Source organism: Mustela nigripes, chromosome 3 (assembly GCF_022355385.1).
Source record: "Mustela nigripes isolate SB6536 chromosome 3, MUSNIG.SB6536, whole genome shotgun sequence".
NCBI classification, from domain to species: Eukaryota; Metazoa; Chordata; class Mammalia; order Carnivora; family Mustelidae; genus Mustela; species Mustela nigripes.
This window is the reverse complement of record NC_081559.1, coordinates 46,156,395-46,182,929: the sequence shown is the minus strand read 5'-3', so window position 1 is coordinate 46,182,929 and position 26,535 is coordinate 46,156,395. Positions and strand designations below refer to the sequence as shown.

Genomic DNA, 26,535 nt, shown 5'->3' with positions numbered 1-26,535 from the left:
TAGATGCTCTTCTTTGCTCTGTGCCCTGGGAGTGGGAGCACTGGCAAGCTAGGCTGCTCAGGCGGGATCCCCTTACTGAAGCTGTGCACTCTTTCCCCTACAGGCCCCTGACATGAGCAGCTCCGAAGAGTTTCCCAGCTTTGGGGCTCAGGTGGCCCCCAAGACCCTCCCATGGGGCCCCAAACGATAATGATCAGAAAGCAGAAACCTCTCCAGCCTGCTGACCCAAACCCCACCACACATGGTTTGTTTCAATCTGACTCAGCAGCTGGACCCTCCATAAATTGTTGACGCTTCCCCCTCCCCGAGGTCTCGCAGTGAAGCTGGGCGCGCCAGCCCCCTGTGTGCGCTCAGGATCTGCTTCCTGACACCTTTTGCTCTGGGACGGCGTTCCGCTGTTGTGCACACTAACAGAGGTAATTGGACATTTCCCTACAAGCCTCCTGGCTCATCCAGCATGTCAGTAAGGCTCTGGCCTCCACTCTGAGAGCTCCACAGCTGTGGCTGAGTCTACTTCCTGTGTCATGACCTCAGGAAATAAATTTCCTTGACTTTATAAAAGCCAAAATGTTTGCCCTCTTCCTTTCCCACCTCCTTTCCTCCCTCTGCCTGCCGTTCAGTCCCTCCTTGTCAAATGCAGTCCACCTTCTTCCAGCTGCCGAAAAGTCCACTTAGCCCAGACCACAGGGTGGGGAAGAAGACCCAGTTTGCATACTGGGAGCGCCCGGACCCAAAGGAGAGCTGCGGTGGAGCCTGAGGGGACCAGAGAGGCAAAAGGGTGACCTGGGTTCTCAGGCAGTCTTGGCTTTGCACACGCTGGGGTCTGAAAGCACCGAGTGTCTCCACCACGTGGCACTGGAGACCCCAAGTCTGGTGAGCAAAGCCTGAAGGCAAGGCCGCACGTCTCCATATAGGTCTACCGTGGCTGGCACGGTGGCCTGGTGTGGCCTGAGAAACGTGGGCACGGGGAGAAGGGAGGCCTGTGGAGCAGTGATGGAGACTGTCCACTCCTCCCTCGTGCCCGCCCACCCCCCCAGGCGCCAGGTATGAAGTCGCCTCCTTTCTACCTCAGAGCCAGCGTGGCATGGTCCCACGCTTAGGAGAGAGCCAGCTGTGGCGCTCGGCCTCTTGTTTTAGAGGTTTCTAGTGGCGGCATGTTGGCTGCAGCACCAGGTCTCCCCTAGGTTGTCCTCTGACACAAGCCCAGGCGCTGGGTGTGGGCTTCCCAGGGGTTGGTCTGGAGAGGCCGGCTTTGTGGTCCCGGGGTACAGAGAGGTGAGGACCAACAAGGGAGGCTCTCCTCTGTCTCAGGCATGCAGTGGGTAAATGTGACTGTTGAACCACGGGCCTTGGCAAGCAGGGGGGCGCCTGGCTCTGCAGCTGCCTGTTGAGGGTCTGCTCGGAGAGGAAGGGGACCCCAGGCAGCGCGGAGGCGCCTGTGTGCCGTGTCCTGTGGGACCGAGGAAGGGCCCTCCCCATCCCTGCCTCTGCCTTGTCTCGTCCCACCCTGAGATACTGGTGTTCCTAAGGGCTGGACATGTGTCCTACACACACACAGTCTGTGCCGCCCCCACACCCTCACCCTTCTCTCTCGAGCTCCATTAATAGAAGCTCGGTGACCTGCTGACTCTACAATTCTGAGTAGATGGAGTATCACTTGACAAGTGCACCTTGAGCCGCCTTTGCAAGCTCCCGTCCATGTGGTAGCCTGAGGTGTGCCCACCTCCAGGAGCGATGGCCTCGGGTTGGAGAGAACACGCACTTGAGCGGACAGGCTGGGGGACCCAGAGTAGGTCCAGTGGACAGGGAGGGAGATGGGGAGGTGCTACCCTACCTTTCCAGGAGTACCCCCTCCATCTCTTGGGGGGCCTGGTTGGGAAAGGGCACCTTTTCTCCAGCTGCGTGAGGTTTGGGGCCTTTCCTGCTGGTCATCTTGTTTCCCTCCACTGGCCCCTCCGACCCTCACAGCATCTACCCAAACCCCTCTTCCCTCCATCTTTTCTATAGCATCCTTCCACAGTGCCCACCCTGCCCTTCCCTAGAGGTAAATTTTAAATTTTCACAACAGGTTTTTTGCACATCTGCATTTATTGCTAAATGTTGTAGACGCAAACCCTCTCTCTCCCCCAAAACTGTATTTGGGATCTTGTGTGCTCTGTTTTTGGTGGTTGTTACTAAAGATTGCTTGGTGACCCCGCCCAGGCCTGGTCTCCTGCAGCTGGGACAGCCCTGGGCAGGGTGGGGTGTGCGTGTCCATTTCCTTTGTTGAATGTCTTCCATATCATGTGTTTCCATAGCTATGATCCATCCCTTGGCCTTAATTTTGGAACCTGGAGATTATATGCAAACATGTGTAAAGGCTTATGAATATGGATGACACTGGAATTTTATAAATTCTAAAATAAAACATGAAACCAGATAGAGTGTGCTACAACTCATTTTGTCATGCAGCATGTCCTGTGAAACCAGGGATGTCTTCAGCATGCTCTTAAGTGGTAACTGGAGATGCACAGATAGTTCTAGTGTCTGGTGTGTTTCTCCCAGCTGGCATGTGGGAGATGGGTCAGCAGTGCCCTGAGAGCAGAGAGGCAAAGTGCTGGGAAGGAAGCAAGCATTGGCCCCTGAGCAGGGGTGAGGCAGGCCAGCACAGCTGGTCCACACCAGTGGAGCTACCTGCCCTGGGGCCGGGAGGGAGAGGCCAGGGAGCAGCTCCAGCTATTGCTACAGTCAGCTGGCCTTGGGGGCCCCCAGCCAGCACCCGGGAGGTAAGGTGCCTGAGCAGAGACCCAGGGTCACTGAGGTCACAGCACTTGGGGCCAAGAAGGGGCAGGAGGTGAGCTGTGGCTTCTGAGGGCATCGAGCCTGTAATAGCTCTGGGGCCTCGGGAGTCCCTGCCCTCCAGCTGTGGCTACCGACTTGAGGTGACTCCCGTGACCTCAGAAGGGACTGGTGAGGCCTGGCCGACTCCTGGCGTTGTAAGCTGTGAGCCCAGACTCTTCTCCAAGCCCAGGAATCTGGTGTCCTTTGCTCCATTTGTACCAGAGAGAGCCTGTCTCCAGGAAAGGGTGCAAGAAGGAGTGACTAGACTGAGCATGGTCTGTCACGGGCTACGGCAGAGTGCTAGGCCAGGTGCCATGCCACTGGCAGATGGGGGAAGGTGACGCGGGAGGACTAGGGTTTGGGGAGGGGCTCGCTCACCTCATTCTCAGCCAGTGCCTGCTTGGCCAGGTAGTACTCCCGCTTCACCTTGACCTCCACAGACTCGGGAATGTCGGGTATCAGGAGGTCAAGGACCCGGCTAATGGAGAACACCACGTGCTGGGAGCAGGACATGGTATAAGCAGTGGGAGAGGGTGCCCACCCTTAGTAGAACAGATGCCTCTACTCGCCTGAACAGGGCCAGGTGTGGCCATCTGCTCCCCAGGTGTGGGCTGAGCTGCAGAAGAGCAGTGTAGCAGAGAAACCCCCAGAGGCGGCAGGAGCCACAGCTACAGACACCTGTCCCAGACACAGTCCCAGGTTCCGAGGCCCTGTAGAGCCTCCTGGCACACTTGCAGCACCCAGAGACAGAGGCCAGGCAGGGACTGACTGGTTCCAAGATGGGGAGAAGACAGTGTGCAGGAGAGCTGTGATGGGACCAGGTGGCGGTGCATGTGCACCCCATACCTGCACGCCACATGGTGGATCAGGCATCCTGGGGGCGGGGGGCAGTGGGAGAAGCCAGCTGGGGAACTGGGAGCCTGGCTCACCTCAAACACGATAACGAAGGCCAGGCGGATAGCCAGAAGATTCCAGTAGGTCGGAGAATACTGCCCATCATCTTCCCTGAAAGCCTGGTACCTGCAAGAGATCAGGAAGTCAGTGTGGGCAGCTGGGGCTCTGTCTTTTCCTTCCCTGACCCTGATTCTGGACCCAGCTTACCTGAGGACACCTAGAGGAGCAAGTACTCTGACAGGACCTTAGCTTTCAGTGTTGGGGTCCCAAAGGGAAGGATAGACGGGCTGGATTATCCCACTCCCCTGAAGCCTAAACTGGGTCCCATGGTGGCAAATGTCCTGTTGTCCAGCGGATGTGCTAATACAGTAAATCTGTGCTGCTGTGGGTAGTGTCACCCTACTTAACACCGAGAAAATGTGCCATTCCATGAGACCAGCAGCAAACTCTACTCACACTTGCCCACCCAGCATAGCTCTCCTGACTGAACAGGCTCGTTACTTCTGGTTTGTCATCTTGCCATCCTTGGACTGCTTCTTGTACTTCCGACAAGATGTGACATTCTGCTTTGTGACATAAACTTACATGATGCACTCGATGGAAAAAGCACTACCAGCACCAATGTTATAGGGGGGGAAATCTCGAATATTAAACAGTAATTGAGGGGGAAACCGTCAATGAATGTCATAAACTTTCAGTGGCTAAACTAGATACGACACAATAGAGACTGGGAATGCAGACAATTCTTTGTAATCACCCTGAGTGCTCTACAGAGAGCCAGAAGATGTCAAAGATATTCACCATGCCTTTGAGAGACATGAAGGGAAGACAGAGGTACTCCAACGTGGCAGGAGTTCCAGAAGCTAAGAATGCAGACTAGAGAAGCTCTGTTTGAAACAATGAAAGGGAGAGGTTTCCAGAACTAAGGAAAGACCACCTTTTAGATCAAAAGCATGTACTGAGTTTCAGTGAGAAACTTTTTAAGGAGACTCTACCAGTGCTTCCTACAAGAAAACCAGGTTACAAGAGAGTAATAGTCCCAAAGAGCTGAGGGAAAATAAGTCAACCTAGAATTGTATGCCTGGGGTCACCTGGGTGGCTCAGTGGGTTAAGCCTCTGCCTTCGGCTCAGGTCATGATCTCAGGGTCCTGGGATTGAGCCCCAAATTGGGCTCTCTGCTCAGCAGGGAGCCTACTTCCCCCTCTCTGCCTGCTTCTCTGCCTACTTGTGATTTCTCTCTCTGTGTGTCAAATAAATAAATATTTTTTTTTAATTGTATGCCTGCTATTTGAAAGACAAAGAATTCCCAGCATTAAAACCAACTTATGTATGCCAACCACACACACCATTCCTGAAAGGGCTATTCCAGGATCTACCACAGCAAGAATAAAAATGAACTCAGAGGGAAGGCAACGCTGAATAAACAGTAGTCACAGAAGGTACTAAAATATACCAAACAGATGTGATTAACAAATTACTAAAAATGCTTTTTTAAAAATTTTTTATTTATTTATTTGATGGAGATCACAAGTAGGCAAAGGCAAGCAGAGAGAGAGGAGGAAGCAGGCTCACCATGGAGCAGAGAGCCGGATGTGGGGGTCTATCCCAGGACCCTGGTATCACGACCTGAGCTGAAGGCAGAGGCTTAACACACTGAGCCACCCAGGTGCCCCCAAAATGGTTTTTTTTAATAGTAAAACTAAAACTGTGTAACAATAACAGTGCAGTGGTGGGGGTTCAGTCGGCTGTAAAGTGTGTGAAGACCCTTGTCACACATGGGAAAGGAGACGAGTGAGTCCCTACATTCTTGGTCAGGAACACTTACATAGTTAATCAGAATGCTAAAAATGCAAGGGTGACTTCTAAAATAATACAAATGGACACCATCAGTTCCAAATAAGCAAGAGGCCGGAGCTCCAGGACCGGGGTCCAGGAGCCACCAGCCCGACTGCACCCCACCCCGGCACCCGGTCCCCAGCACCCTCCACCCCCTCCCCGTTCCCACCTGCACGTGCGGTTGTGCGCAGCCGCGAAGGCGGGCGGGGCGCTCGCCAGCGTGAAGTTGACGAAGCCATGGAGGTCGCCGGCGCGGGTTCCCCGGTAGTAGGCACGTGGCAAGAAGTCTGACGTGAAGGCCAGCAGAAAGGCCTGGGCGGGGCCGGCCGGTCAGCGGGAGTCGGTCTGCGCGGCCCCGCCCAGCCCCGCCCCAGCCCAGCCCGGGCGCTCACGTTGCTGACCACTGCCAGGTGCGCGATGCCCGCCAGGATGTGGGACCAGATGCCGATGTCCTGCGCGCGCTCGGCCACCGGGCGCCGGTGCTGGCAGACGAATTTGCGCGCGTCCAGGCGGATCTCCACCCAGTTGTTGAGCAGCGCGAAAAGGGGCGCGAGCGGGCACGCGGCCACGAAGATAGTGACGAAGCCGAACTGCAGCACTGCAAACAACACCAGCGGTCACCGCCGCCCCCTCACACACACCCCCGGGGCCCACACAGTGTGACCCCGTCTGCCCTCAGAAGCCTTCCACAGCCACACCTCCAGAGACCCCTCCCCCCAGAAGACTCTGGAACTCTCCTCCCCAGTGCTCAGAAACCCTGTTTGCCTCATGCAGCCATGGAACCTGCTTCTGATTTTAGGGCTGGCTTCTCCATTCACGCCTTCAGGGGATTTTTAGGGATTAGCTTCTTCTTTTTTTTTTAAGTATTCTCTACACCCAGTGTGGGGCTCGAACTCACAACCCTGAGATCAAAACTTGTGTGCTTCACTGACTGAGCCAGCCAGGCGCCCCGGGAATGGCTTCTTGAAAGGGATTTCTGAGTCTTATGTGAAATTATGAAGGGGAGCATGGGGTCCCATTTCTTGTCTGGTGGAGTAGGGACATGGGAGGTCAACCCCACTCCATGTCATCATGGAAACACATGTCTCTCCCTCAAGAACCATGCAACTCCCTTTTGTCCATAGATTGGTGGGTAACACTCTACCACCCCTTCCGCTTTGGCTAGCGGAGCACTCAGACCAGTATGTGGTCCAGATAGCCACTTTAGGTTAGGAGTGTGGGAGATCGATTCCCCTCTGTTGTCTCTGAGGAGGACCCTGCACTTACAGGGACCAGTGCCTATAGTGGACACACGCCTGCCCTTCAAAAGGGCTTCACCCTGCATGGGGAGTGAGCTGCACGCATGGGTACCAGCTGACAAGGATGCATTGGAGTCTAGCAGAGTGTGGGCATCAAGATCTCTGGGGAAAATCACCTCCTAGGTGTCCCCACATCTGGAGCCGGCCTTTGTCCTCACCCCCAGGGCCTGTCTCCGCAGCATTCTGCTTCTCTTCTCACTCCCGCCATGTGGCTCTGGCACATGCTTGCCAGTGCCCCATCCAAGGCCCCCAGGCCCTTTTCTGGACGCCTGTGCCCTCAACGCTGTCCCGTCCCATTCTTGGCCATCTTCTCTCAGGCCCTCTTCCCTCCAACCCCCACAATCTCCTTTCCAGAGCCTTTGGGGGCCTGGCTCCATGGGGGACCCTCTGTCCCCACAGGTAGATGTACACAGATGCCCAAGGCCAAGGCCATGGTCACTAACGTGGATCCTACCCATTTCCAGGTACTCTTGAAATAGGCCTTCACAGGGCAGAAGCTCGTAATCAGCCTCCCAGGGTTCCTGGCCAGCTGCCTCCCGAGGCCTGGCCTTCCTCTTCTTGGAACGCAGATGGAACTTCTGCCACCAACTCTGTAGCTTCCTGGAGGTGGAAACACCCAGGGAAATGGGTCTTTTTCTTCCAGGGTAAGCCCTGCATGCTCCACAATTCAAAGGCAGCATCAGGAGAGGGTCTGAGCCATAGGGAGGGCAGGGGTGAAGAGAGCATCTACATCTCAGGGGTGGGGGGCATCCCCTCCCCCGCACCCCTGCAGTGTCCTCCGTAAAATCAACACTGCTCCTGATAGCTTTTGGGGGGAATGAGTTCCCCTCGGGAACTGCAGAGAAGGGGCCAAGAGCTATGTGAAGGTTTGGAGGGGGTAAATGAGGGCAGTTTCTGTGCCGGGATTGTGGGGGGCATATATGTCGCTCTGCCATATGCTGGGGGGGGGGGGTCATGTGTGCCTGTTGCTTTGCCACACTGTCACTTGTCCAGGCCCTGTCCCCTCCAGGCACCAAGCTATGCCCTGCCCTTATAATCCCGAGTTCTGCTTCACTGCTCCAACCTCACAGAGAAGCAAGACTGCACCGAGGCAGGGGTTTGGGGGTTGGTGTTGGTCAAGGGTTGGATTGGTCAAGGTCCCATAGCTACATCTTTTTTTTTTTTTTTAAAGATTTTATTTATTTATTTGACAGAGAGAAATCACAAGTAGTTGGAGAGGCAGGCAGAGAGAGAGAGAGGGAAGCAGGTTCCCTGCTGAGCAGAGAGCCCGATTCGGGACTCGATCCCAGCACCCTGAGATCATGACCTGAGCCGAAGGCAGCGGCTTAACCCACTGAGCCACCCAGGCGCCCTCATAGCTACATCTTCATGGTGCCCCAGAAAAGCCAAGCTGGGAGCTGCTAGTGGGGGAAGACCAGGTATGCAGGGGGGATGGGAGGGTGTCCAGGTTGGCTCCAGCCCGGTAAGGGGGCCCAGTTTCTTTAAGGTGGGCCCCAGTGGGGCCATGGCGGTGGCACTGGGGAGATGGAGGAACCTGAAGCCTGGGCCCTCCCTTGCTCCTCCCTGGTGCTGCCCTTGAGGCTGGGATTGACTCACGGGACAAGGATCTCCTGCACGTTGTTGATGATTTGCTTTCCCACCATGATAACCAGAAGCTCCTGTGCCAGCTCGATGAGGCAGCCTCCTGCCGCACACTACAGAAGCAGGGTTTCAGGTTAGCTCGGGGGAAGGACTGTCCTCCTACTCGCCCATCCTTCTTTACGCCTCAAAGGTAGCCCCCTGCCATGCTGTCACTTCCCTTTCAGACATGCCATGGCACACTGAAGACTTCAAAGACTCTCCCTCCCTTTCCCTGGGCTCACCCAAGCTCCCCACAGACTCCCCCTGATTGTGCAGAGGGGTGATGGGGTGCTGACATATAGCCCCAGATTTCCATTGGGGACCCTCACAGGGTTATGTGGGGCTGATCCTAGCCTGTGGCTAGGCCCCACTAACCGGTGACGCAAATTAAGTGATAATTGGACTGGGGCTTTTAAGGGAGCTCCTGAGACAGCATGCCTTGCACAGGGGTACTGAGCTGGGAGTTCTGGGCCAGCTGCAGGCATCTTCCCCACCAGGTAAGGCAACCCTGAGAACACAGCCCAAGCTGGGAGAGCAGTACGTTATTTAAACACCTGGATCCAGCCATACCTGAGCCCACAGAGCCCTGAATATTTTCTTTTTTTTTTTTTTTTTAAAGATTTTATTTATTTATTTGACAGAGAGAAATCACATGTAGATGGAGAGGCAGGCAGAGAGAGAGAGAGGGAAGCAGGCTCTCCGCTGAGCAGAGAGCCCGATGCGGGACTCGATCCCAGGACCCCGAGATCATGACCCGAGCCGAAGGCAGCGGCTTAACCCACTGAGCCACCCAGGTGCCCCCTTGAATATTTTCAATACCAAAGCCAGTGACACTCCCTTTTTTGCTTAAGCCAGTTTGAGTTAGCAGCTTTTTTCACTGGTCACTGAATGTTGCCTAGCTGATACAGTATGTCACACACAGTCATGCCCCTGAGTTAGGGTCCCCACTACCCTGTCCCTGTGAAACTGAGATGGCCCCTTTGCAGTCAACAGTTGGGGTGGGTCACTGCCCAGACCTGTGGAGAGGAGGGAGAACTTTTCAGACAGGAGAAGAGGTGATGATCCCAGCAGGGGCTGTCAACGTCCCGCCCATGTCCCCTGACCCAGCACAGCGGCCTTTGGGGACCTTCATGCAGCCCCTTGGCTCAGGCATGCTTGGCCATCCACTGCTGAGAAACCAGGTGCGCAAGGACCATCTGGAAGGTTTTTCTACAATGTCCCAGAGGGTCCAGGGCAGAGTCATGCCCGGGGTCTCATGGCAGTGACCCCCTCACTCAAGTATTCACAGGCGTACTCCCTTCTGCCTGCTCCCCTGGCCTCTCACGTGCTCCCTGGGATGACACCCAGAACAATTACTTGCACCAAGTCTTTCTCTTGGGGTCTGCTTGGGGGACCCATGTGACAGCAGGCCTGTCCTGCACCCTGCAAGTTGGCTTAACTTGCACTTTGTGAAAAAGTGGGTTCCTGCTAGGCTCTCACAGCAGCTGGTGTTCACGGGGCAGGGCCCAGCCATGGGGAGCAGCCAAGCCCGTCCTAGTCACCAGCCCCCAGCCCAGGAGGGTCACCAGACTCTGCACCCCCAACCCCTCACAGGGGCTCGAGTCCATCACTGGGGCAGGAACCGGGCTCAGGTGTGCTTCAGGGCATGTGGAAATAGGGGCATGGATAGGACATGTGGGCCTGGGGGTGGAAGTGGTACGGGAGTGCTTCGGGTCTCTGGTGGCTCAGGACATACGCCTCGGGGTCCCCACCCCCACCGGCAGGTGCTGGCCTCCCCACATACTCACCTCCTCATTGCGGACCCCAAACAAGGTGTGATAGTTGCCCGGGTATCCCACAAACCTGGAGGAGAATTGAGGTCCTGAGGCCAAGAGTGAGGAGGGGCTGCTGCCCTTTGACCTACTGAGTACCACGGCCCCCACCTGACCAGAGGAGGCACAATGTGGCCCCTGAAGCCCAGTTTGCTGGGTGAGCCCACTCAGGGCTCTGGTGCCAACCTCCTGCCTTCCCTGGGTGTCTGGACGGTGTCCCAGCGCCCACACGGGGGGCCAGGGGGGGAACTGTGGCCAGAGGGAGCGGCGCTGACCTGCCCTTGAAGAAGGCGATGTAGATGGGGGAGGAGTAGAAGTTGACAAACTGGAAGATGAACACCTTGAGGGTGAAGGCATCCTCAAACTTGGTCTGGGTGCGGTGCATTTCTAGGGCACAGGGGGAGGGGCCTTAGTCTCCCCATGTGAGGCCACCTCACCCTGGGTCCCAGGACTGATAGGAGGCTGGGGGGGGGCAGTGGAGGAGCCAGGGGTGGAGCAAACAGGATGAGTTGGAGGGGACAGCACAGGAACACCGTGGGCCACTCCCACAGGGCCCTGCCACTGCTGTCCCCACACCCAGAGCCTCTGCCTGGGACATCCGTCCCCACTCCCCGGAGGGCCACCCCACACTTGCTTGCTCCGTAGCACTCTTCCTCCCTCCCACTTGGGCCCTGAGCTTTCTGCCCCTGTCCCAGACCAGGCTGGAAGCAGACAGGAGTCTGTGGAATGGACAGATGGTTTATTAACATTTGTCCCAGGAAATGTGGGGCAGGGGGTGGGGGAGGCTGCTAGAAAGGGCATGAGACGCTCCCCCACCCCCCCGCCCCGCCTCACTTAGATGGAAGGACTCTACTCATGGGAGAGGGGTGTGTTCTGCCGCCAGGGCTGGGTGAGTCCCTGGGTCAGTGCCCTGCGGCCTCGGCCACTCACCCCATCTCGTCAGGATGTGAGCCAGGGCCATGTAGATCTTGGAGAGGATGAGGATGAAGACCAGGTTCACCACGGACCCTGTGAAGCTGGCAATGCGTGAGGCCTGATGGGAGTAGGTGGGTTAGAGCAGAGAGGGGAAGGGGTGGTCCAGAGCCTTCCACCCACCAGCTGGGCAGGTGGAGACTCACCCAAGCTGCGAGGATGGTGTTGTTCAACCGGGACATGAGGATGGCCATGATGGCCCGGTACAGGATGATGGACACGAGGCACATGATGACCACAGCCACCTGTAGGGCAGCCAGACGCCTGAGCCCCCAGCAGGAGCCCATGCTCTGTGCCCCTTCCTGTCGGAGGGCAGAGTCGAGGAGGGCGGGGAGGAAGGTCCTTCAGACTAGAGGGCGGGCTTCATCTGGGTGTCAAGGGGCCACTATGCATTATCCTTGGCCCTAGGTACTGGAGACCCATCCCTCCTACCCCCACTCTTCCCCCTCACCAACCAAACAGTGGGGGTTGCTAATGTCTTGGAAGAGGTGGGAGGCTGGTCCTGTCAGGAAGCCCATCAGCTAGAAGGCAAGGAGGGGGTGTTGGAGCCCTGTGCCGGGATCACGCCCCACCACCACCCATCCCTGGCTTGAAGGCTGCCACAGGACCTGCGTCCATGGGGGAGTCTTCCCAGAGCCTGTGCCTGCCTCTTGCAGCCTGGCCCCCCAGCTGGGCCCCAGGCTTGGCCCCTCTCTGGAGCCCAGGCAGCCAGGGCCCTTTCTGGGGGCTGTGAGAGTCTTCTGGGTCGTGGGGAGGCAGTAGGCTCCTGGCATCCAGGGGAGAAGGGGTGACAAAGGTGCCCCACATGGTCAGGAGGAGGGAGATGACGGGGAAAGGAGGCCAGTGTGGGGAGACTCACCATCATCACCACCACCACAGATCCCGCCAGCACTCGGCGTAGGCGGCTCCTCTCCGGGAAGTAGGGCTCGTCCTCCCCAGTGATGGGGTTCAGGGCCGTCATGGGAGCCGAGGCAGCAAACTGGGGCCTAGGCGTCTCCTGGAAGGGAGCCAACGTTCAGCAGCGGCCTGCATACATGGGAGGGCGGCAGCTGCCGGGGCACCCACCTCGATGTCTTCGTAGTCAGAGCAGCCCCAGCGGTAGGCCAGCGTAGCGCTCATGCGTTTCCAGTGCTCCAGGAGCAGCACAGCCCACAGCGCCATGAACATGCTGAAGAAGACGGTGCCTCCGTGGTCGAAGAGCCGGCTGGCCTGCGGGGGGCACGGGCAGGGTATCTGGCTTGCCCAGGGTCTGAGGCCCCTTCATTCCCAGGGAGTTCTCCCTTTGGGAAGGGCCATGCCAACTCAGAAGTAGGTGGCTGGTTCCCTGGGGCCCAGGGCCCCCAATGGGGGTGGAACGTTGTCCCAGGGCAGCCTACAGCCTGAGGGACTGTCAGAGCTGGGGACAGACTTACACGCAGAGGTCATGCTGTAACGGGCTGAGACTTTGGGGGACACTGCCTAGGAGCAAGTGTATTTGGCACATAGGATGGACATGAAATTCTAGGGGCCAGAGGGTGGCTTGTAGTGTCCTGAACTATGGGCCTCAAAGCTGATCTCCACCTGGACTCAGAATGTAGCCTGATTTGGAGTGAAGGCCTTTGCATACGGAGTTAAGGTAAGGCCTTCCAGATGACAGCGCCCTGCTTGGAACCCTAAGGCCAGTGACAGATCCTCGCGTGAGCAGGGGGACAGAGCCTGCATGGAGAAAAGCCAGGGAAGTTGGGGCTCCGTACCTGGACCAGGCTACAGGAGCTGGACAGCAGCCAGAACGGGCAGTCGAGGCAGAGCGGGCACATCTCAAAATTATCCGCGCTACTGCACAGCTCCTGCCTTCGGGATACAAGGGCAGGTTGCAGGAGCCATGGGGGCGGCGACAGGCCCCCGTCAGTCCCACCCCTCACCCTCTCCCTTCCCACCATGGCCTTTGCCAGGTTCAGTCTTTCTTTAAAAAGTAGTTTTGGAATACATGCCAAGATAATTTTTGAGTTAACTTTCTTAAGTTTTAGCTCCATTATGAAGTAAAACCAAGCCAAGTCATTACTTATAAGAAACGCTTATACTATTATAAGAAGCAAGGACGAATACCAATAAAATTAGCCCAGGAGCCCGCCTGTCCCCCTGTGTCAGTCTGGGAGCCCACCTGCCCATCCATCAGCCTTCCAGCCAGGTCTACAGGAGGGCAAGGATGTGCTCAGTGCTCACCTTCATCCCCAGCTCTGCAAAGGGCCTGGCACCTGTGGGCCCCCCAAACACCACCCCCTCAGGAAACATGGGACGAGTGCTGGGAGCTGAGAGGAGAGAACACTTACGTGGGCACATCTGAGAACACCATAAAGCAGCCCACCAGGAACACCAGAGTGCCCACCGCTGCTGCTGGCAGGAGCCAGCCCGTGTAGAACCCTGCAGGGACAGCACTGGGGTTGGCCATCAGGACCAGGATGAGGGACCCTGGGAGTTGGCTGTCAGGGCCCTGGGAGGGCCTGGGTGTAGCCAGTGCTGAGTTAGGCACTGGGTGGGGGTCTGCTCAGCCACGCTTGTCCCTGGGGCGCCCCCATCCAGCCAGCAGAACCTGATACCTTCTGGGACCTTCTAGGAGGAAGCCAGCAAGGCATGCTGCTCAGGAATGTCCCCTGGCTGCTCTGAGCCCAGCTCCTCCTTCCTGTCCTCTGTCCTGGCCTCTGGACCCCCTACCATTGACTTCAGCATCAGGGCTCCTGCACGTCCCTTTCCTAAGACCCATTTGGCTTCAACCACCATGCCCGGAATGGGCATCCCGTCTGTGAGAGGCACACAGCCCACTGCATTCCGATCTGGGAGACAGGTAGGGTCCATTTTGAATGTTTCCCTCGCAGCCCCCTCTAACATGGCCAGGTTCCTCGGTTGCCCCCATCCCTCCAGCGGACACCCTGCTAATCTCCCATGGGTCTAGCCCAGCCCCTGGTCTGGTGTCCCACCTCCAGTCCCACCCTGCAGCAGCCAGAGTGACACCTGGCCCAGAAGCCCAATGAAAAGCTTGTTCTGCCCTGTGTTGCCTTGCAGCCTAGCTTTGCTTCCCACGGCCCCTGCTTCTCCTGGCCCCGAGATGGAGCCCCAAGGTCCTCCCCACATGGGTGGCCTCTGCCTTGTCTGGGTCCACAGTGGCTGTGTCACATGCGGGCGGGGTCCCTGCAAAGGCGCAGCACCCTAGCACTGCTGGTCGTGTGAGTCCGGAGGAAGGACTGCCCTGATCCGCAGCTGGAGGGCACATGTGCTGTGCTTGGGGATGAGAAGGAGTTTCAGAATGGGGCAGGTGAGGGTGCTGCACTGGGAGTGGGTATAGAGCTGAGTCTGTGAGGGGAGTAGGAAGTCCTGGGCTGCCCAGGGCAGAGGGTCATTCTGCAGGATCCAACTTGCCCACAGCGAGGGACAGGGTGGCTGACCCTGGGCCCTGGGCAGGGGTGACCACCACCATTTGGGAGGGCCTGCAGTGGCTTCAGGCCTCACAGGCCACGTGTGGTGGGCTGGGGACACTGGGGGCTGAATTGGGAGGGCCCCGCCTGCAGAAGGGGGCTGCCCATCCCTCACTGGGGCAGTAGGAGGCCCCCAGAGGAGCCACAGGTATATGGCGGGGGCTGGCAGTGGCAGGGTGGGCGTAGGGCTGGGAATTGGGAAACATTTTCCTCTGGTGTCAGTGTGGCTCCCCTCAAGGGGGCAAAGGTCAGCAGCCTGAAGCCTGAGCTAGGGGGTGCGGGAGGTCCAGTGGGGCAGTGGGGCAGGACTGACCGAGCCAGGCGAAGTAGAGGGCCACCTTCTCCCCGAAGTAGCTGCGCACGTGGTCCAGAGGCTGGCACTTGTACCACTTGTGCCAGCGAGCCCAGTACTGGAACAGGATCTGCCTCTGGGTGAGGCCTGAAGCCTGTGTGCCCTCCAGGGGGGTCCTAAATGGGCCCTGTGGACAAGAAGCCGTCCAGTGGGGAGATCCAGATGGCCCTCCCCGAGGTGGGGGGCCCGAGAGCTACTCAAGGGAGAAGAGCATGATGCTGAGGGACTAGGCAGCCAGGAAGGCCTAGTCTGAATGGAGCCCCTCAGCCAAGGCTCCTGGGGTTCAAAACTAGGGCAGGGAAGGGAGAAACAGTCTCAGAGTGGTATGGTCCCTGGTGAACATGGGGAGGTGGGGCCAGCTGTGCCTCCCAGGGAAGGAAGGGACTGTCAGTGGTGGGGGAGGCACCAGGCCTTCCCAGCCAAGTCCCCACTGTCACACAGTGGTGGGTACTGGCCTGGCCCAGCCCGCAGGGACCACCACCCCTCTGTGCAGCTCTGAGGACTCATGGTGGGTCCTGTGCATGAGGACCCAGCCCCACACGCTAGACGTTGTGTCAAGGACACTGGTCAGGCTGACAGGTGCCCTTCGCCAGCACTGGCCTGGTTTACCCAGCTCTGTGAGGGGCACAGGAGACCTCACTGTCTTCCCTAAGATGGAAGCTACCACAAGGCAAGGGGGTGGCCTCTGGCCCCCATGCCTACAGACAGGCCACTATGGGGCTGGATCATGTCACCAGCATGTTGTCAATCCCCGGCATAGCCACCCATCTGCTCATGGCTGTCTAGCACGGGGGGTAGGGCCCCGGGGTCCTCCTCGGCCAGGAACTCAGCCTCACACCCAGGCCAGAACCCCCCGCCCCAACAACCAAGCCCCGGCTCTCACATCATGCAGGGGGAAGGCCGCGGTGAAGACGCCCTCTGCCAGCAGCTGGTCAATCCCAAACAGGCCTTTCTTCTCGTGGCCATATGGGGTCTTAGCCAGGATGGCAAACAGCTGGGGAGAGATGGACATGGAACCTGTTACCTGTCGTGTGAAAGCAGGGCAAGACTGTCCCAGCCCGCTTGCCTCCCTGCTGACGGTGCCCATACAGTGTGGTCACAGTTCTTGCTCACGTAGCCACCCACACACACCACAGTCCCACGTTAGAAATGGGGGGACCCTGGCCAGAGTCACTGGACTCACAGGGGTCCAGTCCGGATCTGAACCCAGGCCCTGGCTGCACACAGCTGGCTCCCAGTCCGTACTCTGGGCAGAAGACAGCTTCTATCGGGGTTCCTGTGTCGGGGGTGGGCACTGCCCTTGACCTGGGCAGCCCACAAGGCCCTGTGTCCTTTAGCAGTCAGCAGGGGGCTCTCCTGGGCAGGCCTATCCCTGGTCTTCCCCTCCAAGGCCACTGGAACAGTCCTCCCTGAGCGGCTGGTCTCAGGGATGCTGTCCACTCTGGCCCTCGGTCCCCTCCCCGCCAACCAGCAGGACCCATGCCCACCTGGGGGCCTGGGGGTCATGGAGGGGTGCTGAGCAGGGCCCCCAGGGTGTAGTGAGCTGGAGGGCAGCCCGGAAGCCTCCAGCACTCAGCTCTGAGGGGCCCCTGGCCCAGGGCTTTGGCACTGTGATCACAGAAGAGCTTTCCTGTGTCCACAGAGGCCTCTGTCCTCAGCTCAGGGCCACACCGGGGATGCCCACTCACAATTTGGTGCCTCTTGGTGCTGGTGAAGAAGGTGTCCTGGTTGTCACTCCCAAGGAACCTGTGGGGTGTGGAAGCACAGAAGTCCAGCCCCTGCAGCAGCACACACCCGGGAGGGCATGCGGGGGGCGCACACGCACGGCCTCATCCCATGCCCAGGAGAACAGCCACCGTCCTGCCAGCAGCATTGACTCCAATTGGTCCCTTTCCTTTTCGAGAGGCAGAGGTCACAGAAGGTTCTTCAGACAGCATAGAAACCCCACACACAACGGGCAAGTCGGTGGGGGAGGATTCCATGTGTCCCCGAGGCCCTGAGCGCGGGACCAACGGGCTCGTGGGTTGTGTCTGGTGGTGGCCTGTGTGGACGGACGATTGACCCCAGGATCTTGGGAAGTACCATGGGTGGAGGCAGGCTGGTTTCCCCCAGGCCTGGAAGGAGGTGTTCTCAACTTGGGCAGTGAGACTCCCTGGGAGTCCTTAGAGCTGGTCACTGACATGGGTCCCCACTCACCCCTGATGCTGGCCTTGTTCACAGGCAGGCTGTGTCTGTGTGGGCAGCTGGGGCTGTACCGTGCACGTGGACAGGCCCCGTTCAGTTTTTGCCTCCGAAGTGAGGTGCCTGGGCCTGAAGACCCTGCCCCCCACCGCGGACCTGTAGCTGAGCGGAGACACACCTGTGTGCCCGGCCAACTCTGGGGGATGTTTGTCCCCCAGTAGTCCTGTCCTGCCCTGACCAAGGTAGTTGGTGCTTTCCCGCTGAGAGGCATGTCCCCAGTTGGAAGCCCCAGGGAGGGAGTGAGACCGTGGAGGGGGCACCTTGTCTGAGCTCAGTCCCACAGCCTTGCATTTGCCGTGCAGCAGGGTCTTGCCACGGGAGAAGCCCCAGCCTCACCTTGACAGCTTGCTCAGTTTGAACTGGCAGGAGTAGTACTCGGGGGGCACACCAGGCACGTCCTCCTGCAGGATGTTGGGGATGCCCAGCCACGCCAGCAGGCCCGCTGACCAGTTGGAGGCCTGGTTGGGCAGCTCCTGGAAGGCAGGGGTGTTTGGCTCCCACTCCCGAACAGACGCCACGGGGAGACCGGCACTGTGCCGTGGAGTAGGGGTGTAGGGGGATGCTGAGTGCCATCTGCCCTCCCCCGCCATCCCCTTGCCGTGCTGTGGGCCCTGCGGGGAGAGACCAGGAAGCTTCTGCCCCTCTCCAGGCCTCAGGCTCCAGGGCTGCCTTGCTGGGCTGTTGGAGACCCAGAGCCCCTTGGGGCGGGAAGAGACAGGAGGGCAGCCCTGCCTGTCAATGCCCGTATCACCAGGGTCAGAGAGGGCTGGCAGGGTGGGCAGCACTGAGGCCCCCAGGTAGGTCATCCTCGGGTCACCTGGCAGGTGCTCCCCCCTCTGCCCTGTGTCCCCTAGGCTGGGGCTGGCCCTCTGTGGGGGTGGGGTAGGGGTGTCTGGGTCTGGAGGAGGCACACGCCCCCAGCTCCCTGAGCCCACCCGGCTGCCCAGTAAGCCTTCTTGGGGTGCAGGGATGGGGGCTGGAAGGGACTCTCAAGGACCCTGAGTGGGGAGCCTGCGGGGTTGTTGGCACTGTGCGGGACCCCCCCCACCTACCTGCAGGGGCAGCTTGAGGCGCAGGTCTTCTGCGTAGTAGCAGAGCACGGCCCAGGGGGCGCTGAGGAGGATGTAATGCACAGTGCCTGGCCCGTCCTGCATGGTGCGCTGCGGGGACAGGGGTTCCCTGAGAGCCTGAGGGGGTGCGCATGTGTGTGTCCACTCACACTCCTGGCGAAGACGGAGATCTCTGCAGCTGTGGCAACGGCTCCCCAGCCCCAGCCGTAAAGCCGTTGGATAAAGGGCAGCTTGCTTGTGCGAGCACCTCCAGATGCTTAGCTGGCCGTGAGCCTGGCCGTCGGGAAGTCAGTGCATCGGCCATGGGGGACAGGGAAGCGGATGTGGGGGCCTGCTCCAGCCATGGCCTCTGGGACCAGTGGGCCCCCACAGGTGATTTGTTCAGGACCCCCCCCGCCACTCTCCTGACCTAAGGGGGCCGTCAAGTCAGCGTTCAGTTTGCAGTTAGTGAATAACGGGCTTGGCCTTCAACAAGCCACTGGGTGTCTGTGTTATGCATGGACATGGAGCAGTGTGCACACGTGTGTCAGTGGGCGAGCGTGACTCTTCAAGTGTGTGTGCAGACATGTGGCAGGTGCTCCTGGAGTCATGAGACCGGGACTTGGGGCGCCTCTGCCCCACACAGGCTGGTTTCCAAAACCCCTCTCTTCCCTAAATGCACATGCCCAGGCCCCGCCCAGGGCCCCTGGAGCAGACATGCTGGGCAGGGTGGGCAACCCCAGCGGGAGGAGCCATGTGCTGACACCTGCCCTCTAGACTGCCCCCTGCTGTTGCCTGTGTCTGTTCTCCTGCAACCCCCACTAAAGGGAAGCCCGCCCTTCCCAGTGACGGTTCTGCAAACTCATGGGGCCATGCTGAGGAGCCACAGGTCCCAAAAGCTTTTTCCATGATCAAGGGGGGCATCTTTTCATCCCCACCCACAGGACTGTCAAGTAATTCAAACTTGAAGGGGAGGGGGTGTCAGCTCTTGACCCCCAGTCCCCTGGCTATATGTCTACTGGTGGCTGTGGCCCTGTAGAGGGGTGTTGTTGGGGGTTGGGGGGGAGGTGAGCACAGTACATGTCAATTCCCGCAAGGATGCCGTCGTCAAGAGGGGTTCATCCCCCAGGAGTTCTCTGAGCAAGGACGCTGGCCCTACAGTGGCCGCACCATGTACAGGGGCACATCTCAGAGGGATGACCCGGGGCGGAGGGCAGTGGGAAGGGTGGGTGGAGGACCCGAGGGGCGAGGCCTCAGGGACCAGGTGATGTGAGGGGTGTGGGGCAGGCAGCAAGTCTGGCGAGGCTTCAGGGCTGTGTACTCTACCGGCCCAGACCCCCTAGGCAGCCGCACGCCTTCTGTCACTGAACATGTGCTCAGCGGGGCCGCTGTCACAGAGGATACAGTGGGGCAAGGGGCTGCTTTAGCGGATGCATTCTGTAAGCGCAGCTAGTCCTCATCACGAGGGTTCCACCTAGACACACTTACACAGAAAAATGGGGAGGGCGGCTCCCAAGTATTCAGGAGGGTCTGAAAGTCTCTGGCTCCAGGCACAAACTGGGTGTGCGAGGGCCTATGGTCAGTAGTCCACAGGCACGGGGAGCTCGCCAAGATTGGGGCACCCAGCAGGACTTTGGTGCGGGGTTTGTTCCGGGACTCTGGACCCCATGCCCTCGGGCCTTGTTGGGATGGTCATAGGTCATCCACCAGATGCAGAGCCCACCACTGACCCCAGTACCTGGTCCACACACAGCCCAGCTGCACGGAGGTTCTCCAGAAAGGTCTCCCTCCAGGCTGCGTGTGTGTCTGTCTTGTCCCTGATGGTGCTGTCCTGCTGCTCACCCAGCTTCAGGTCTTCCTCCCAAACAAGGACAAAGTCTGCTAGGAACCAGCAGGGACAGAAATCAGGGCTGGCATCCCAGCTGGGATGCTCAGCTTCTGGGAGGCATGGGGAGAAGGAGCCAAGCTTGAGGACCCTTGACCTGCTGTTCTATGTCTCCTTCCCAGCTCTCGCTCTGGTCCTGGTCAGGGCTGGGAGGGCTCGAGGACAGAACTTGCTGATGGGAGGGGCCATCGAGGGGCTGGAGCCTACTCTGGGCTCTACGGGTTAGTCCCCACACCCCACAGGGGCTTCAAGGACTTTTAGTGCGAGTGACCCTCAGAATTCCCTCCCTGCCATAGAGAACTGTAATGGCGGGAAAAATGTGGGAAGCCCCTGCTTTTCTGGCAGATGTGCAAGAAGGAGTCAGCACAGCACAAGGGGTAAATAAATAGGTAAATATCAGAGAAAAACTATTACTATTTACAGATAACAAGACCTTGTAGATAGAAAAACCCAGGGGCACGTGGGTAGTTCAGTAGGTTAAGCCTCTGCCTTTGGCTCAGGTCCTGATCTCAGGGTTCTGGGATCAACTCCTGCATCAGGCTCTCTACTCAGCAGGGAACCTGCTTCCCTTCCTCTCTCTCTCTGCCTGCCTCTCTGCCTCCTTGTGATCTCTCTTTCTATCAAATAAATAAATAAAATCTTAAAAAAAAAGAAAAATCTAAAGGAATTCACTATGAAATTATTACAACTAATAGCAGATTTTGCAAAGTTGCAGGACACAAGATCAACATATGGAAATCAGTTGGGTTTCTGTACATTAGCAATAAGCTCAAAATGAAAGGAGGAAAACCACTTCCATTTGTAACAGCATCCCAAATAAAGTATTTATAAATATACTCAACAAGAACTTTGTAAGACTTATACTTCAAAAACCACCAAACATGGTTAAAATAAATTGAGAAGCTAAATATATGCAAAGACACACCATGTGCATGAATCAGAAAATTAGTATTATAACGATAGCATCATTCCTGAAATTAATCTACAGATTCAACAGAATCCTCATCAAAACCCCAGCTGTTTGTGTGTGTGTGTGGGGGGGGGGGTTTGCTTGTTTTTGTTTTGTTTTTCAGAAAGTGACAAGTCTAAAATTCATTTGGAGATACAGGAGATCCAGAATGAACAAAACAATGTTGAAAAAGAATAGAATTGTAAGACTCACACTTTTGGACTTCAAAACTTACTATGAAGCTAGAATAACCAAGACAGTGAGGTACTGGTAGAAGGACAGGCGTACAGACCAATGAAATATATTTGAGGTTCTGAAAATAAACCTGTATATTTATGGCTAATCCATTTTCTTTTAAAAGGGGGCACTACAATTCAATAGGAAAAAAATAGCATTTTCAGCAAATGGTGTGGGGACAAGTGAATACCCAGATTGGAAAGAATGAATTTGAACCCCTACCTCACACCATACACAAAAATTAACTCAAAGTGGAGTTAAGATCCCAAGATAAAGACCACAGACCTAAGTATAAGAACCAAAATGTTAAAGCTCTTGGGGGGAAACAGTTGTATGTCTTCATGACCTGGTTTAGGCGAGGGTGTGTTAGCTAGAGATTAGCAAGAAGAGAGAAGACTGAGGGACTTCTGCAAAATTAAAAAGCGATGTGCTTCAAAAACACCACCAAGAAAGTGAAAAGTAACCCATGGAATGGGAGAAAATATTAGCAAATCATATATCTAATAAGGAACCTGTATCCAATATACATAAAAAATTTTTTCAACTCAACACTAGAAAGACAAAATAGCCCAATTTAAACATGGGCAAAGATTTTGAATAGCCGTTTTTCAACAGAGACAGACAAGTGGCCAATAAGCCCATGAAAGGATGCGGGTGTTATCATCCATGAGGGACTGAGGGATCAGAAGTTACCCTATGGCTCTGCCGTCCCACAGTCCCCTCCAAGACAAGGGCCCCATGAAATCTGGGGCATGAATGTCCCCTGCTGCTGTGTCAGTCACACGATCCATCGAATGGGGGCCGCCAAGATATCCATGGCCAGATCTTTCGGGGAGACACCTACATGGGGCCACCAGCTCACCAGGTTTCTCTAGGCCTCATTTCCAGGATCGGCCGCCCTGCTCCCAGAAGTGGCCACACAGGGTCCTTCCCGCCAGCAACACCCGACCATCCCAGTTTCCTCACAGCCTCGCTGATGCTTGTTAGTTTCTGTTTTGTTTTATTATTTGTAATAGTTGCTGTCCTGCGGGCCATTAGGTGAGGGTGTGTGCTCTCTGGGGCTGTGGGCATGGCAGCAGGTGGCAGCGGGGAGCCCGGGCAGGGGACAGGGGCGGGCTTGCCTTCGGGGGGCGGCCCCGGTCCCTCAGGAGGGACCCCCAGCCTGCCAGTTCCAGCTCCTGGGCGTGCTTTGCTCACCCCCAAGCCCTCCCCTGGGCACCCTGGGCACAGCACTTGACACGGGGGCGGGTGCAGGAGAAAGTGCTGGGTGGGGGAGGGGCTGCCTGGATACCAGGAATGGTGACCCGCTGCTACCTGTGGGTGTCCCATCTGTGTCTCCACCCCCAGGACTAACATGGGCACAGCTGTCAGACACTGGGAGGGGCTCACCTACTCGGGGCTTGGAAGGGCTCCCCACCCTGCCGGCGGCCTCCTGGTGTCCATTCAGCTGGAAGTAAAGGAAGGGGCATGGTGGCATTCTGACCCTGACGACTCCTCCACTTCCTTCCCCTCCCACGGGTGCTCCCCTACGGGTGCTGCCCCCTGCCTCCCCTCAGGGGCAGAGGCATGAGCAGAGAATACAGCCACCGGGTGTGGGCAGAGCGGCTCCCAGACACAGGTATGTCCAGGGCTGAGGTCAGCCTCATGCCTCCTCTGGCCTCCTGAAGGTCGCATGGGCCTCCAAGCACCTGGTTGGGCTGTGCGCAAGGGTCAGGCTTGTAGGTAGAAGGACAGGCAAGACCCAGGTACCCATGACTGAAGGCCTCCAGCAGCTGCGGGAGAGCCAGGCAGTCCGCCAGGTGGCTCTGCGCCCAGGCCCAAGGTGGTCATGGCGCCCAGAGTGTTTCTAAAAGGTCCAGATGACCCCCAGGCAAGTAACCAAACACCGTGGATATAACTGACGTCCTCATCCCTCCTCTGGGGCAGGGGGTGTCGGGAGTTTGTCCCCTCCCGGGCCACTTCCACACATTGCACACGTCAGAATGTGGCATCTCAAGGAACGTTCTGTGTTTAAGCTTCAGGATATGATACGTATCCCTCTCTAGCTTTCCGTCCCATGGGTGGGACCTGGCCTGGCCCAGCCTGTGCCTGGCCTCCTGCCTAGCCTGTCCCTGAGGTTGTCTGCATGTCCCTCAGAGCCGGGGAGCTGGGTGATGACCTGGGAGCCTCCCCCTTCCGGTCACCAGGGCAGCTCCCGGGCACAAGAGGGCCGGCATCAGGTGAGGGCTGTGGGAAGACACAGTGGCCATGGGCACTGGGTCCATGCCCACCAGCTGGGATCCCAGATGGGGTCATTGTCTTCCAGGCCCCTGAGTCTCATAAGAGGTGAGTGCTCAGGCCCAGGCAGAGAGAGACCCTCCTGAACTGTGGGCCTGGGTCTCCAGGAAGGGAGGAGAGAGGCTGCCTCCGGAGCTTTACCTGTGAGGTGCTGGCTGTGCTCCCGTATGAATCCTCATTCTTGGCAATGGGGACCATGTCGATCAGGATGGTGCTGTCCTCCTCCCGGGCCAGCCTCCGTGGCATTCCGATCCTGCACCCACAACCCCAGGGGGGCCCGTGAGACATGGTCCACTGACTACCATGCAGCCCACGTGAACGTCATTGGGGAGGGCACACGCCAGAACAGTGGCCCGGGGTAGGTTCAAGGCTGAGCTGTCCCACCTGGAAGCACAGGACAGTCCCCCATGTGGGCTTCCAGGTCTAGGAGCAGACCAAGAAGAAGGAGAGTGTCTGGAAGGCTTGGCCCTGCATCTGTGTGTCTGTCCACCTGTCCAGTGTGTGTGCCTACCTCCCTATCAGCCCAGCCCAGAGGGGTGGGCTCAGAGACCCCCTCTTCTTTCTGCTCCCCTGCAGGAGGAGCAGAGGACACCTTCCATTGAGACAAGGCCTTGGCTCCTCCTGGACCCACCGGGGAGGCTGGCCTGGCCACGCTGACCCTGTGTCCCCCCGACCCAACCTCTGGGTCCCCCTGTGGGGAGGTCAGATGCTACTGTTCCTGTGGACAGGTTGGCAAAGTGGGGCAAAGAGCGAGAGGAGCCCTGTGTCCCAGAAGGGGGGGGGGGGTTGAGTGGGGGCTGGCCATCTGTCCCAGCACAAGCGATGAGGGCTGTCACCAGCCACAGAGGCTGGGAGGGTGTGAGGCTGGAGCTACAGGAGGTTGGAGGGGACAGCTCTTTGAGGGCTGGAGAGGCAGAGAAGTGAGCCTGCAGCTCCTGACTGTCTTCCACGTTCCAGACAGCCTGGAGCCAGGGGTTGGCCTTATGACACGGTCCCTGGTATGGGGCCAGTGTGTGTCATGGGGCAGTCCCAGAGAAAGTCTGGAGAATTTGAAGTCAGCTAGCTGCCTTTGGTGCTGCTGACCACCCCTCACCATGTGTCCCTTCTGGGTTGTCCGTGCAAAGAGGATGGGGACAGAGGAGGTCCCAGCCAACATGAACTGCTTCATGTTGGCCCACCGAGCAGGTGGGAAAATTGTAGTTCCCTAGCATTGGAGGTGCCCTGCCCAAAGCCCCACTGAGTGCCTGGCCTTTCTCATCCACCCCCAGGGCCAGGCAGGCCTCTGACAGCAGGGTGAACCTTAGATAGAGCTTCAGGGCACTGAGTACCCTGATGGCTGGGGGTGCTCATGCAGCCTCCCCGGAGTCCCTCTCCCCACCTCCCTCCCTGTGGCCCTTGCATCATGGAATGGGTTCCCACCTGGCGCGGCAGCTTCTGGAAGAGGCCTCTGAGGTCATGGACAATCTTCCAGCACCAGCCTGGTCTGGGCAGTGGAGTCTGGGCCAGACCCATAGACAGAGAACTAGGAGGGACCTCGTCCTTGTGGTCCTGCCCAGGTGGGGCTGTCCACTCAGGTGTCCTTACCTTGCCTAGCAAATGGGCAGGAGAGGGGCCTGGCATAGCTGCCTGGCAGGGGGCAAGGTCTCCCAGCTCCTGGAACAGGATCTGCCTTTGTTTGAGAAGGGGGTGTGGGGCTATGGGTCTGCAAACAGAGGCAGCCCATTTTCCTAGAGCCTCTCCCTGTCTCACATGCAAATGCCACCATCCTCCCCTAAAGGACGCAGCTCATCTTTCTCCCCTGATTTACTTAGGAATGTCCCTGTCCTGCTGCTGTGGAGGGACAGGGAGTGGTGGCGTCCAGCTGGGGCGGCCACGGAGGGGTTGGCCGCCATCTCTACCTGGTGGGCCGCTGTCCGGAGACTCTGAGGGCCTGGCTTGCACAGCCAGTTCTGCCATTTCCTGGGTGTGACCTCAGGGTCCATATGTGAAAGGGGGTGCCGCCCAGCTCACTGCAGGGAGGGGTCCCAGCCACCAGGTCCTTCTTGGGTCTAGGCCTGTCTCTCAGGAGCCCACTCCGTGGGCTCTCTTGTGCAGGAGCCCACTCTCTTGTGGCTCTCTTGTGCAAAACCCAGAGTCCCACCGTCGTCCAGGCTACATCTCTGACCCGCATCCCCCTCCCAGGAGACCCTGCTCCATGGGTCCTGGGTTGCGGCCCAACCACAGTGGGTATCCCTGAGCTGGAGGATCCACACTGGGCTCTCTGTCTGGGATCACTGAGCTGGGTTCCTGTGTACCAGCTGCCCTGGGGATGCCCCAGAGCCGGGAACTGGGGTGAAGCAGGCGAGGGAGGAGGGGTATCCACTGTGGGGCCTCAGCCTGGCCCCACAGGGCCTCCGGACCGGAAGGTGTGGCCCAGAGTTTTTCTAGCCAAAGACAACTTGACGTTCTGCTCTGGCCACACTTCCAGGGGCCTGGGAAGAGGTCAGCTTTCAGGGGTTCCCAGCACTCTGCTTGTGGTGGCCCCAGGGACGTCGGCCAGAGAAGAGCGGCAGGTTGGCGCTGGGGGTCACCGCTCACCAAAGCTGGAGCTGTGGGGGGCCAGGTGCACGCAGGACGCTGGAAACAGCACTCATCCCGGGGTGGTGTTGAAATGCCTATTTTATATAATGTTTCATGTTTTGACATTTTTTTCAAGTTGCATTACTCTTGCTGTTTTTAAAAATAAGGAAAAAAAAAAAGCCAGCAAGTGACAATGGGCACAGGTGTGCTGTTGGGTCCCAGGTTTGGGGAAGAGCCCAGGCCCCGGACCTGCTACACCAACCTTTTCTTTTTTTAAAAAAAAAAA

At 57.9% G+C, this 26,535-nt stretch overlaps 2 protein-coding genes across 5 annotated transcripts in view; one reads left to right on the top strand and one right to left on the bottom strand.

Moving 5' to 3' along the window:
• The window catches only part of HDLBP (high density lipoprotein binding protein), a 74,328-nt gene extending 71,909 nt beyond the window's left edge, over positions 1-2,419 (top strand). For all 4 annotated transcript variants that reach the window (XM_059393921.1, XM_059393922.1, XM_059393920.1 and 1 more), the window contains one exon: positions 104-2,419. In XM_059393921.1, the coding sequence (XP_059249904.1) occupies positions 104-190 (87 nt within the window). In that variant the 3' untranslated portion in view covers positions 191-2,419. The remainder of the gene's footprint in view (positions 1-103) is intronic.
• ANO7 (anoctamin 7) lies at positions 631-23,943 on the bottom strand. The gene is made up of 23 exons (XM_059395485.1): positions 23,832-23,943; positions 22,803-22,860; positions 20,081-20,223; positions 18,346-18,453; positions 17,630-17,766; positions 16,741-16,798; positions 15,936-16,046; positions 15,014-15,179; positions 13,561-13,651; positions 12,985-13,081; positions 12,317-12,460; positions 12,111-12,248; positions 11,398-11,496; positions 11,210-11,312; positions 10,555-10,666; positions 10,256-10,310; positions 8,445-8,542; positions 7,303-7,448; positions 5,943-6,148; positions 5,720-5,862; positions 3,750-3,840; positions 3,199-3,318; positions 631-753 (listed from the first exon to the last, which is right to left on the bottom strand). Exons 1-23 carry the CDS (start codon positions 23,934-23,936, stop codon positions 631-633), a joined length of 2,652 nt encoding a protein of 883 aa, XP_059251468.1. The 5' UTR covers positions 23,937-23,943.
• Positions 23,944-26,535: the final 2,592 nt, after the last annotated feature.

What these genes read in the sequence shown, in the direction of transcription:
- ANO7 (XM_059395485.1), bottom strand. Translation starts at nt 23,936, where the DNA reads ATGCCACGGAGGCTGGCCCGGGAGGAGGACAGCACCATCCTGATCGAC. An exon ending in GTGTTCTCAGATGTGCCCAC is followed by an intron (nt 13,082 to 13,560) that starts GTAAGTGTTCTC and finishes TGTATCCCGAAG; the next exon opens with GCAGGAGCTGTGCAGTAGCG. An exon ending in CCTTCGTTATCGTGTTTGAG is followed by an intron (nt 3,319 to 3,749) that starts GTGAGCCAGGCT and finishes TCCTGCTCCCAG; the next exon opens with CACGTGGTGTTCTCCATTAG.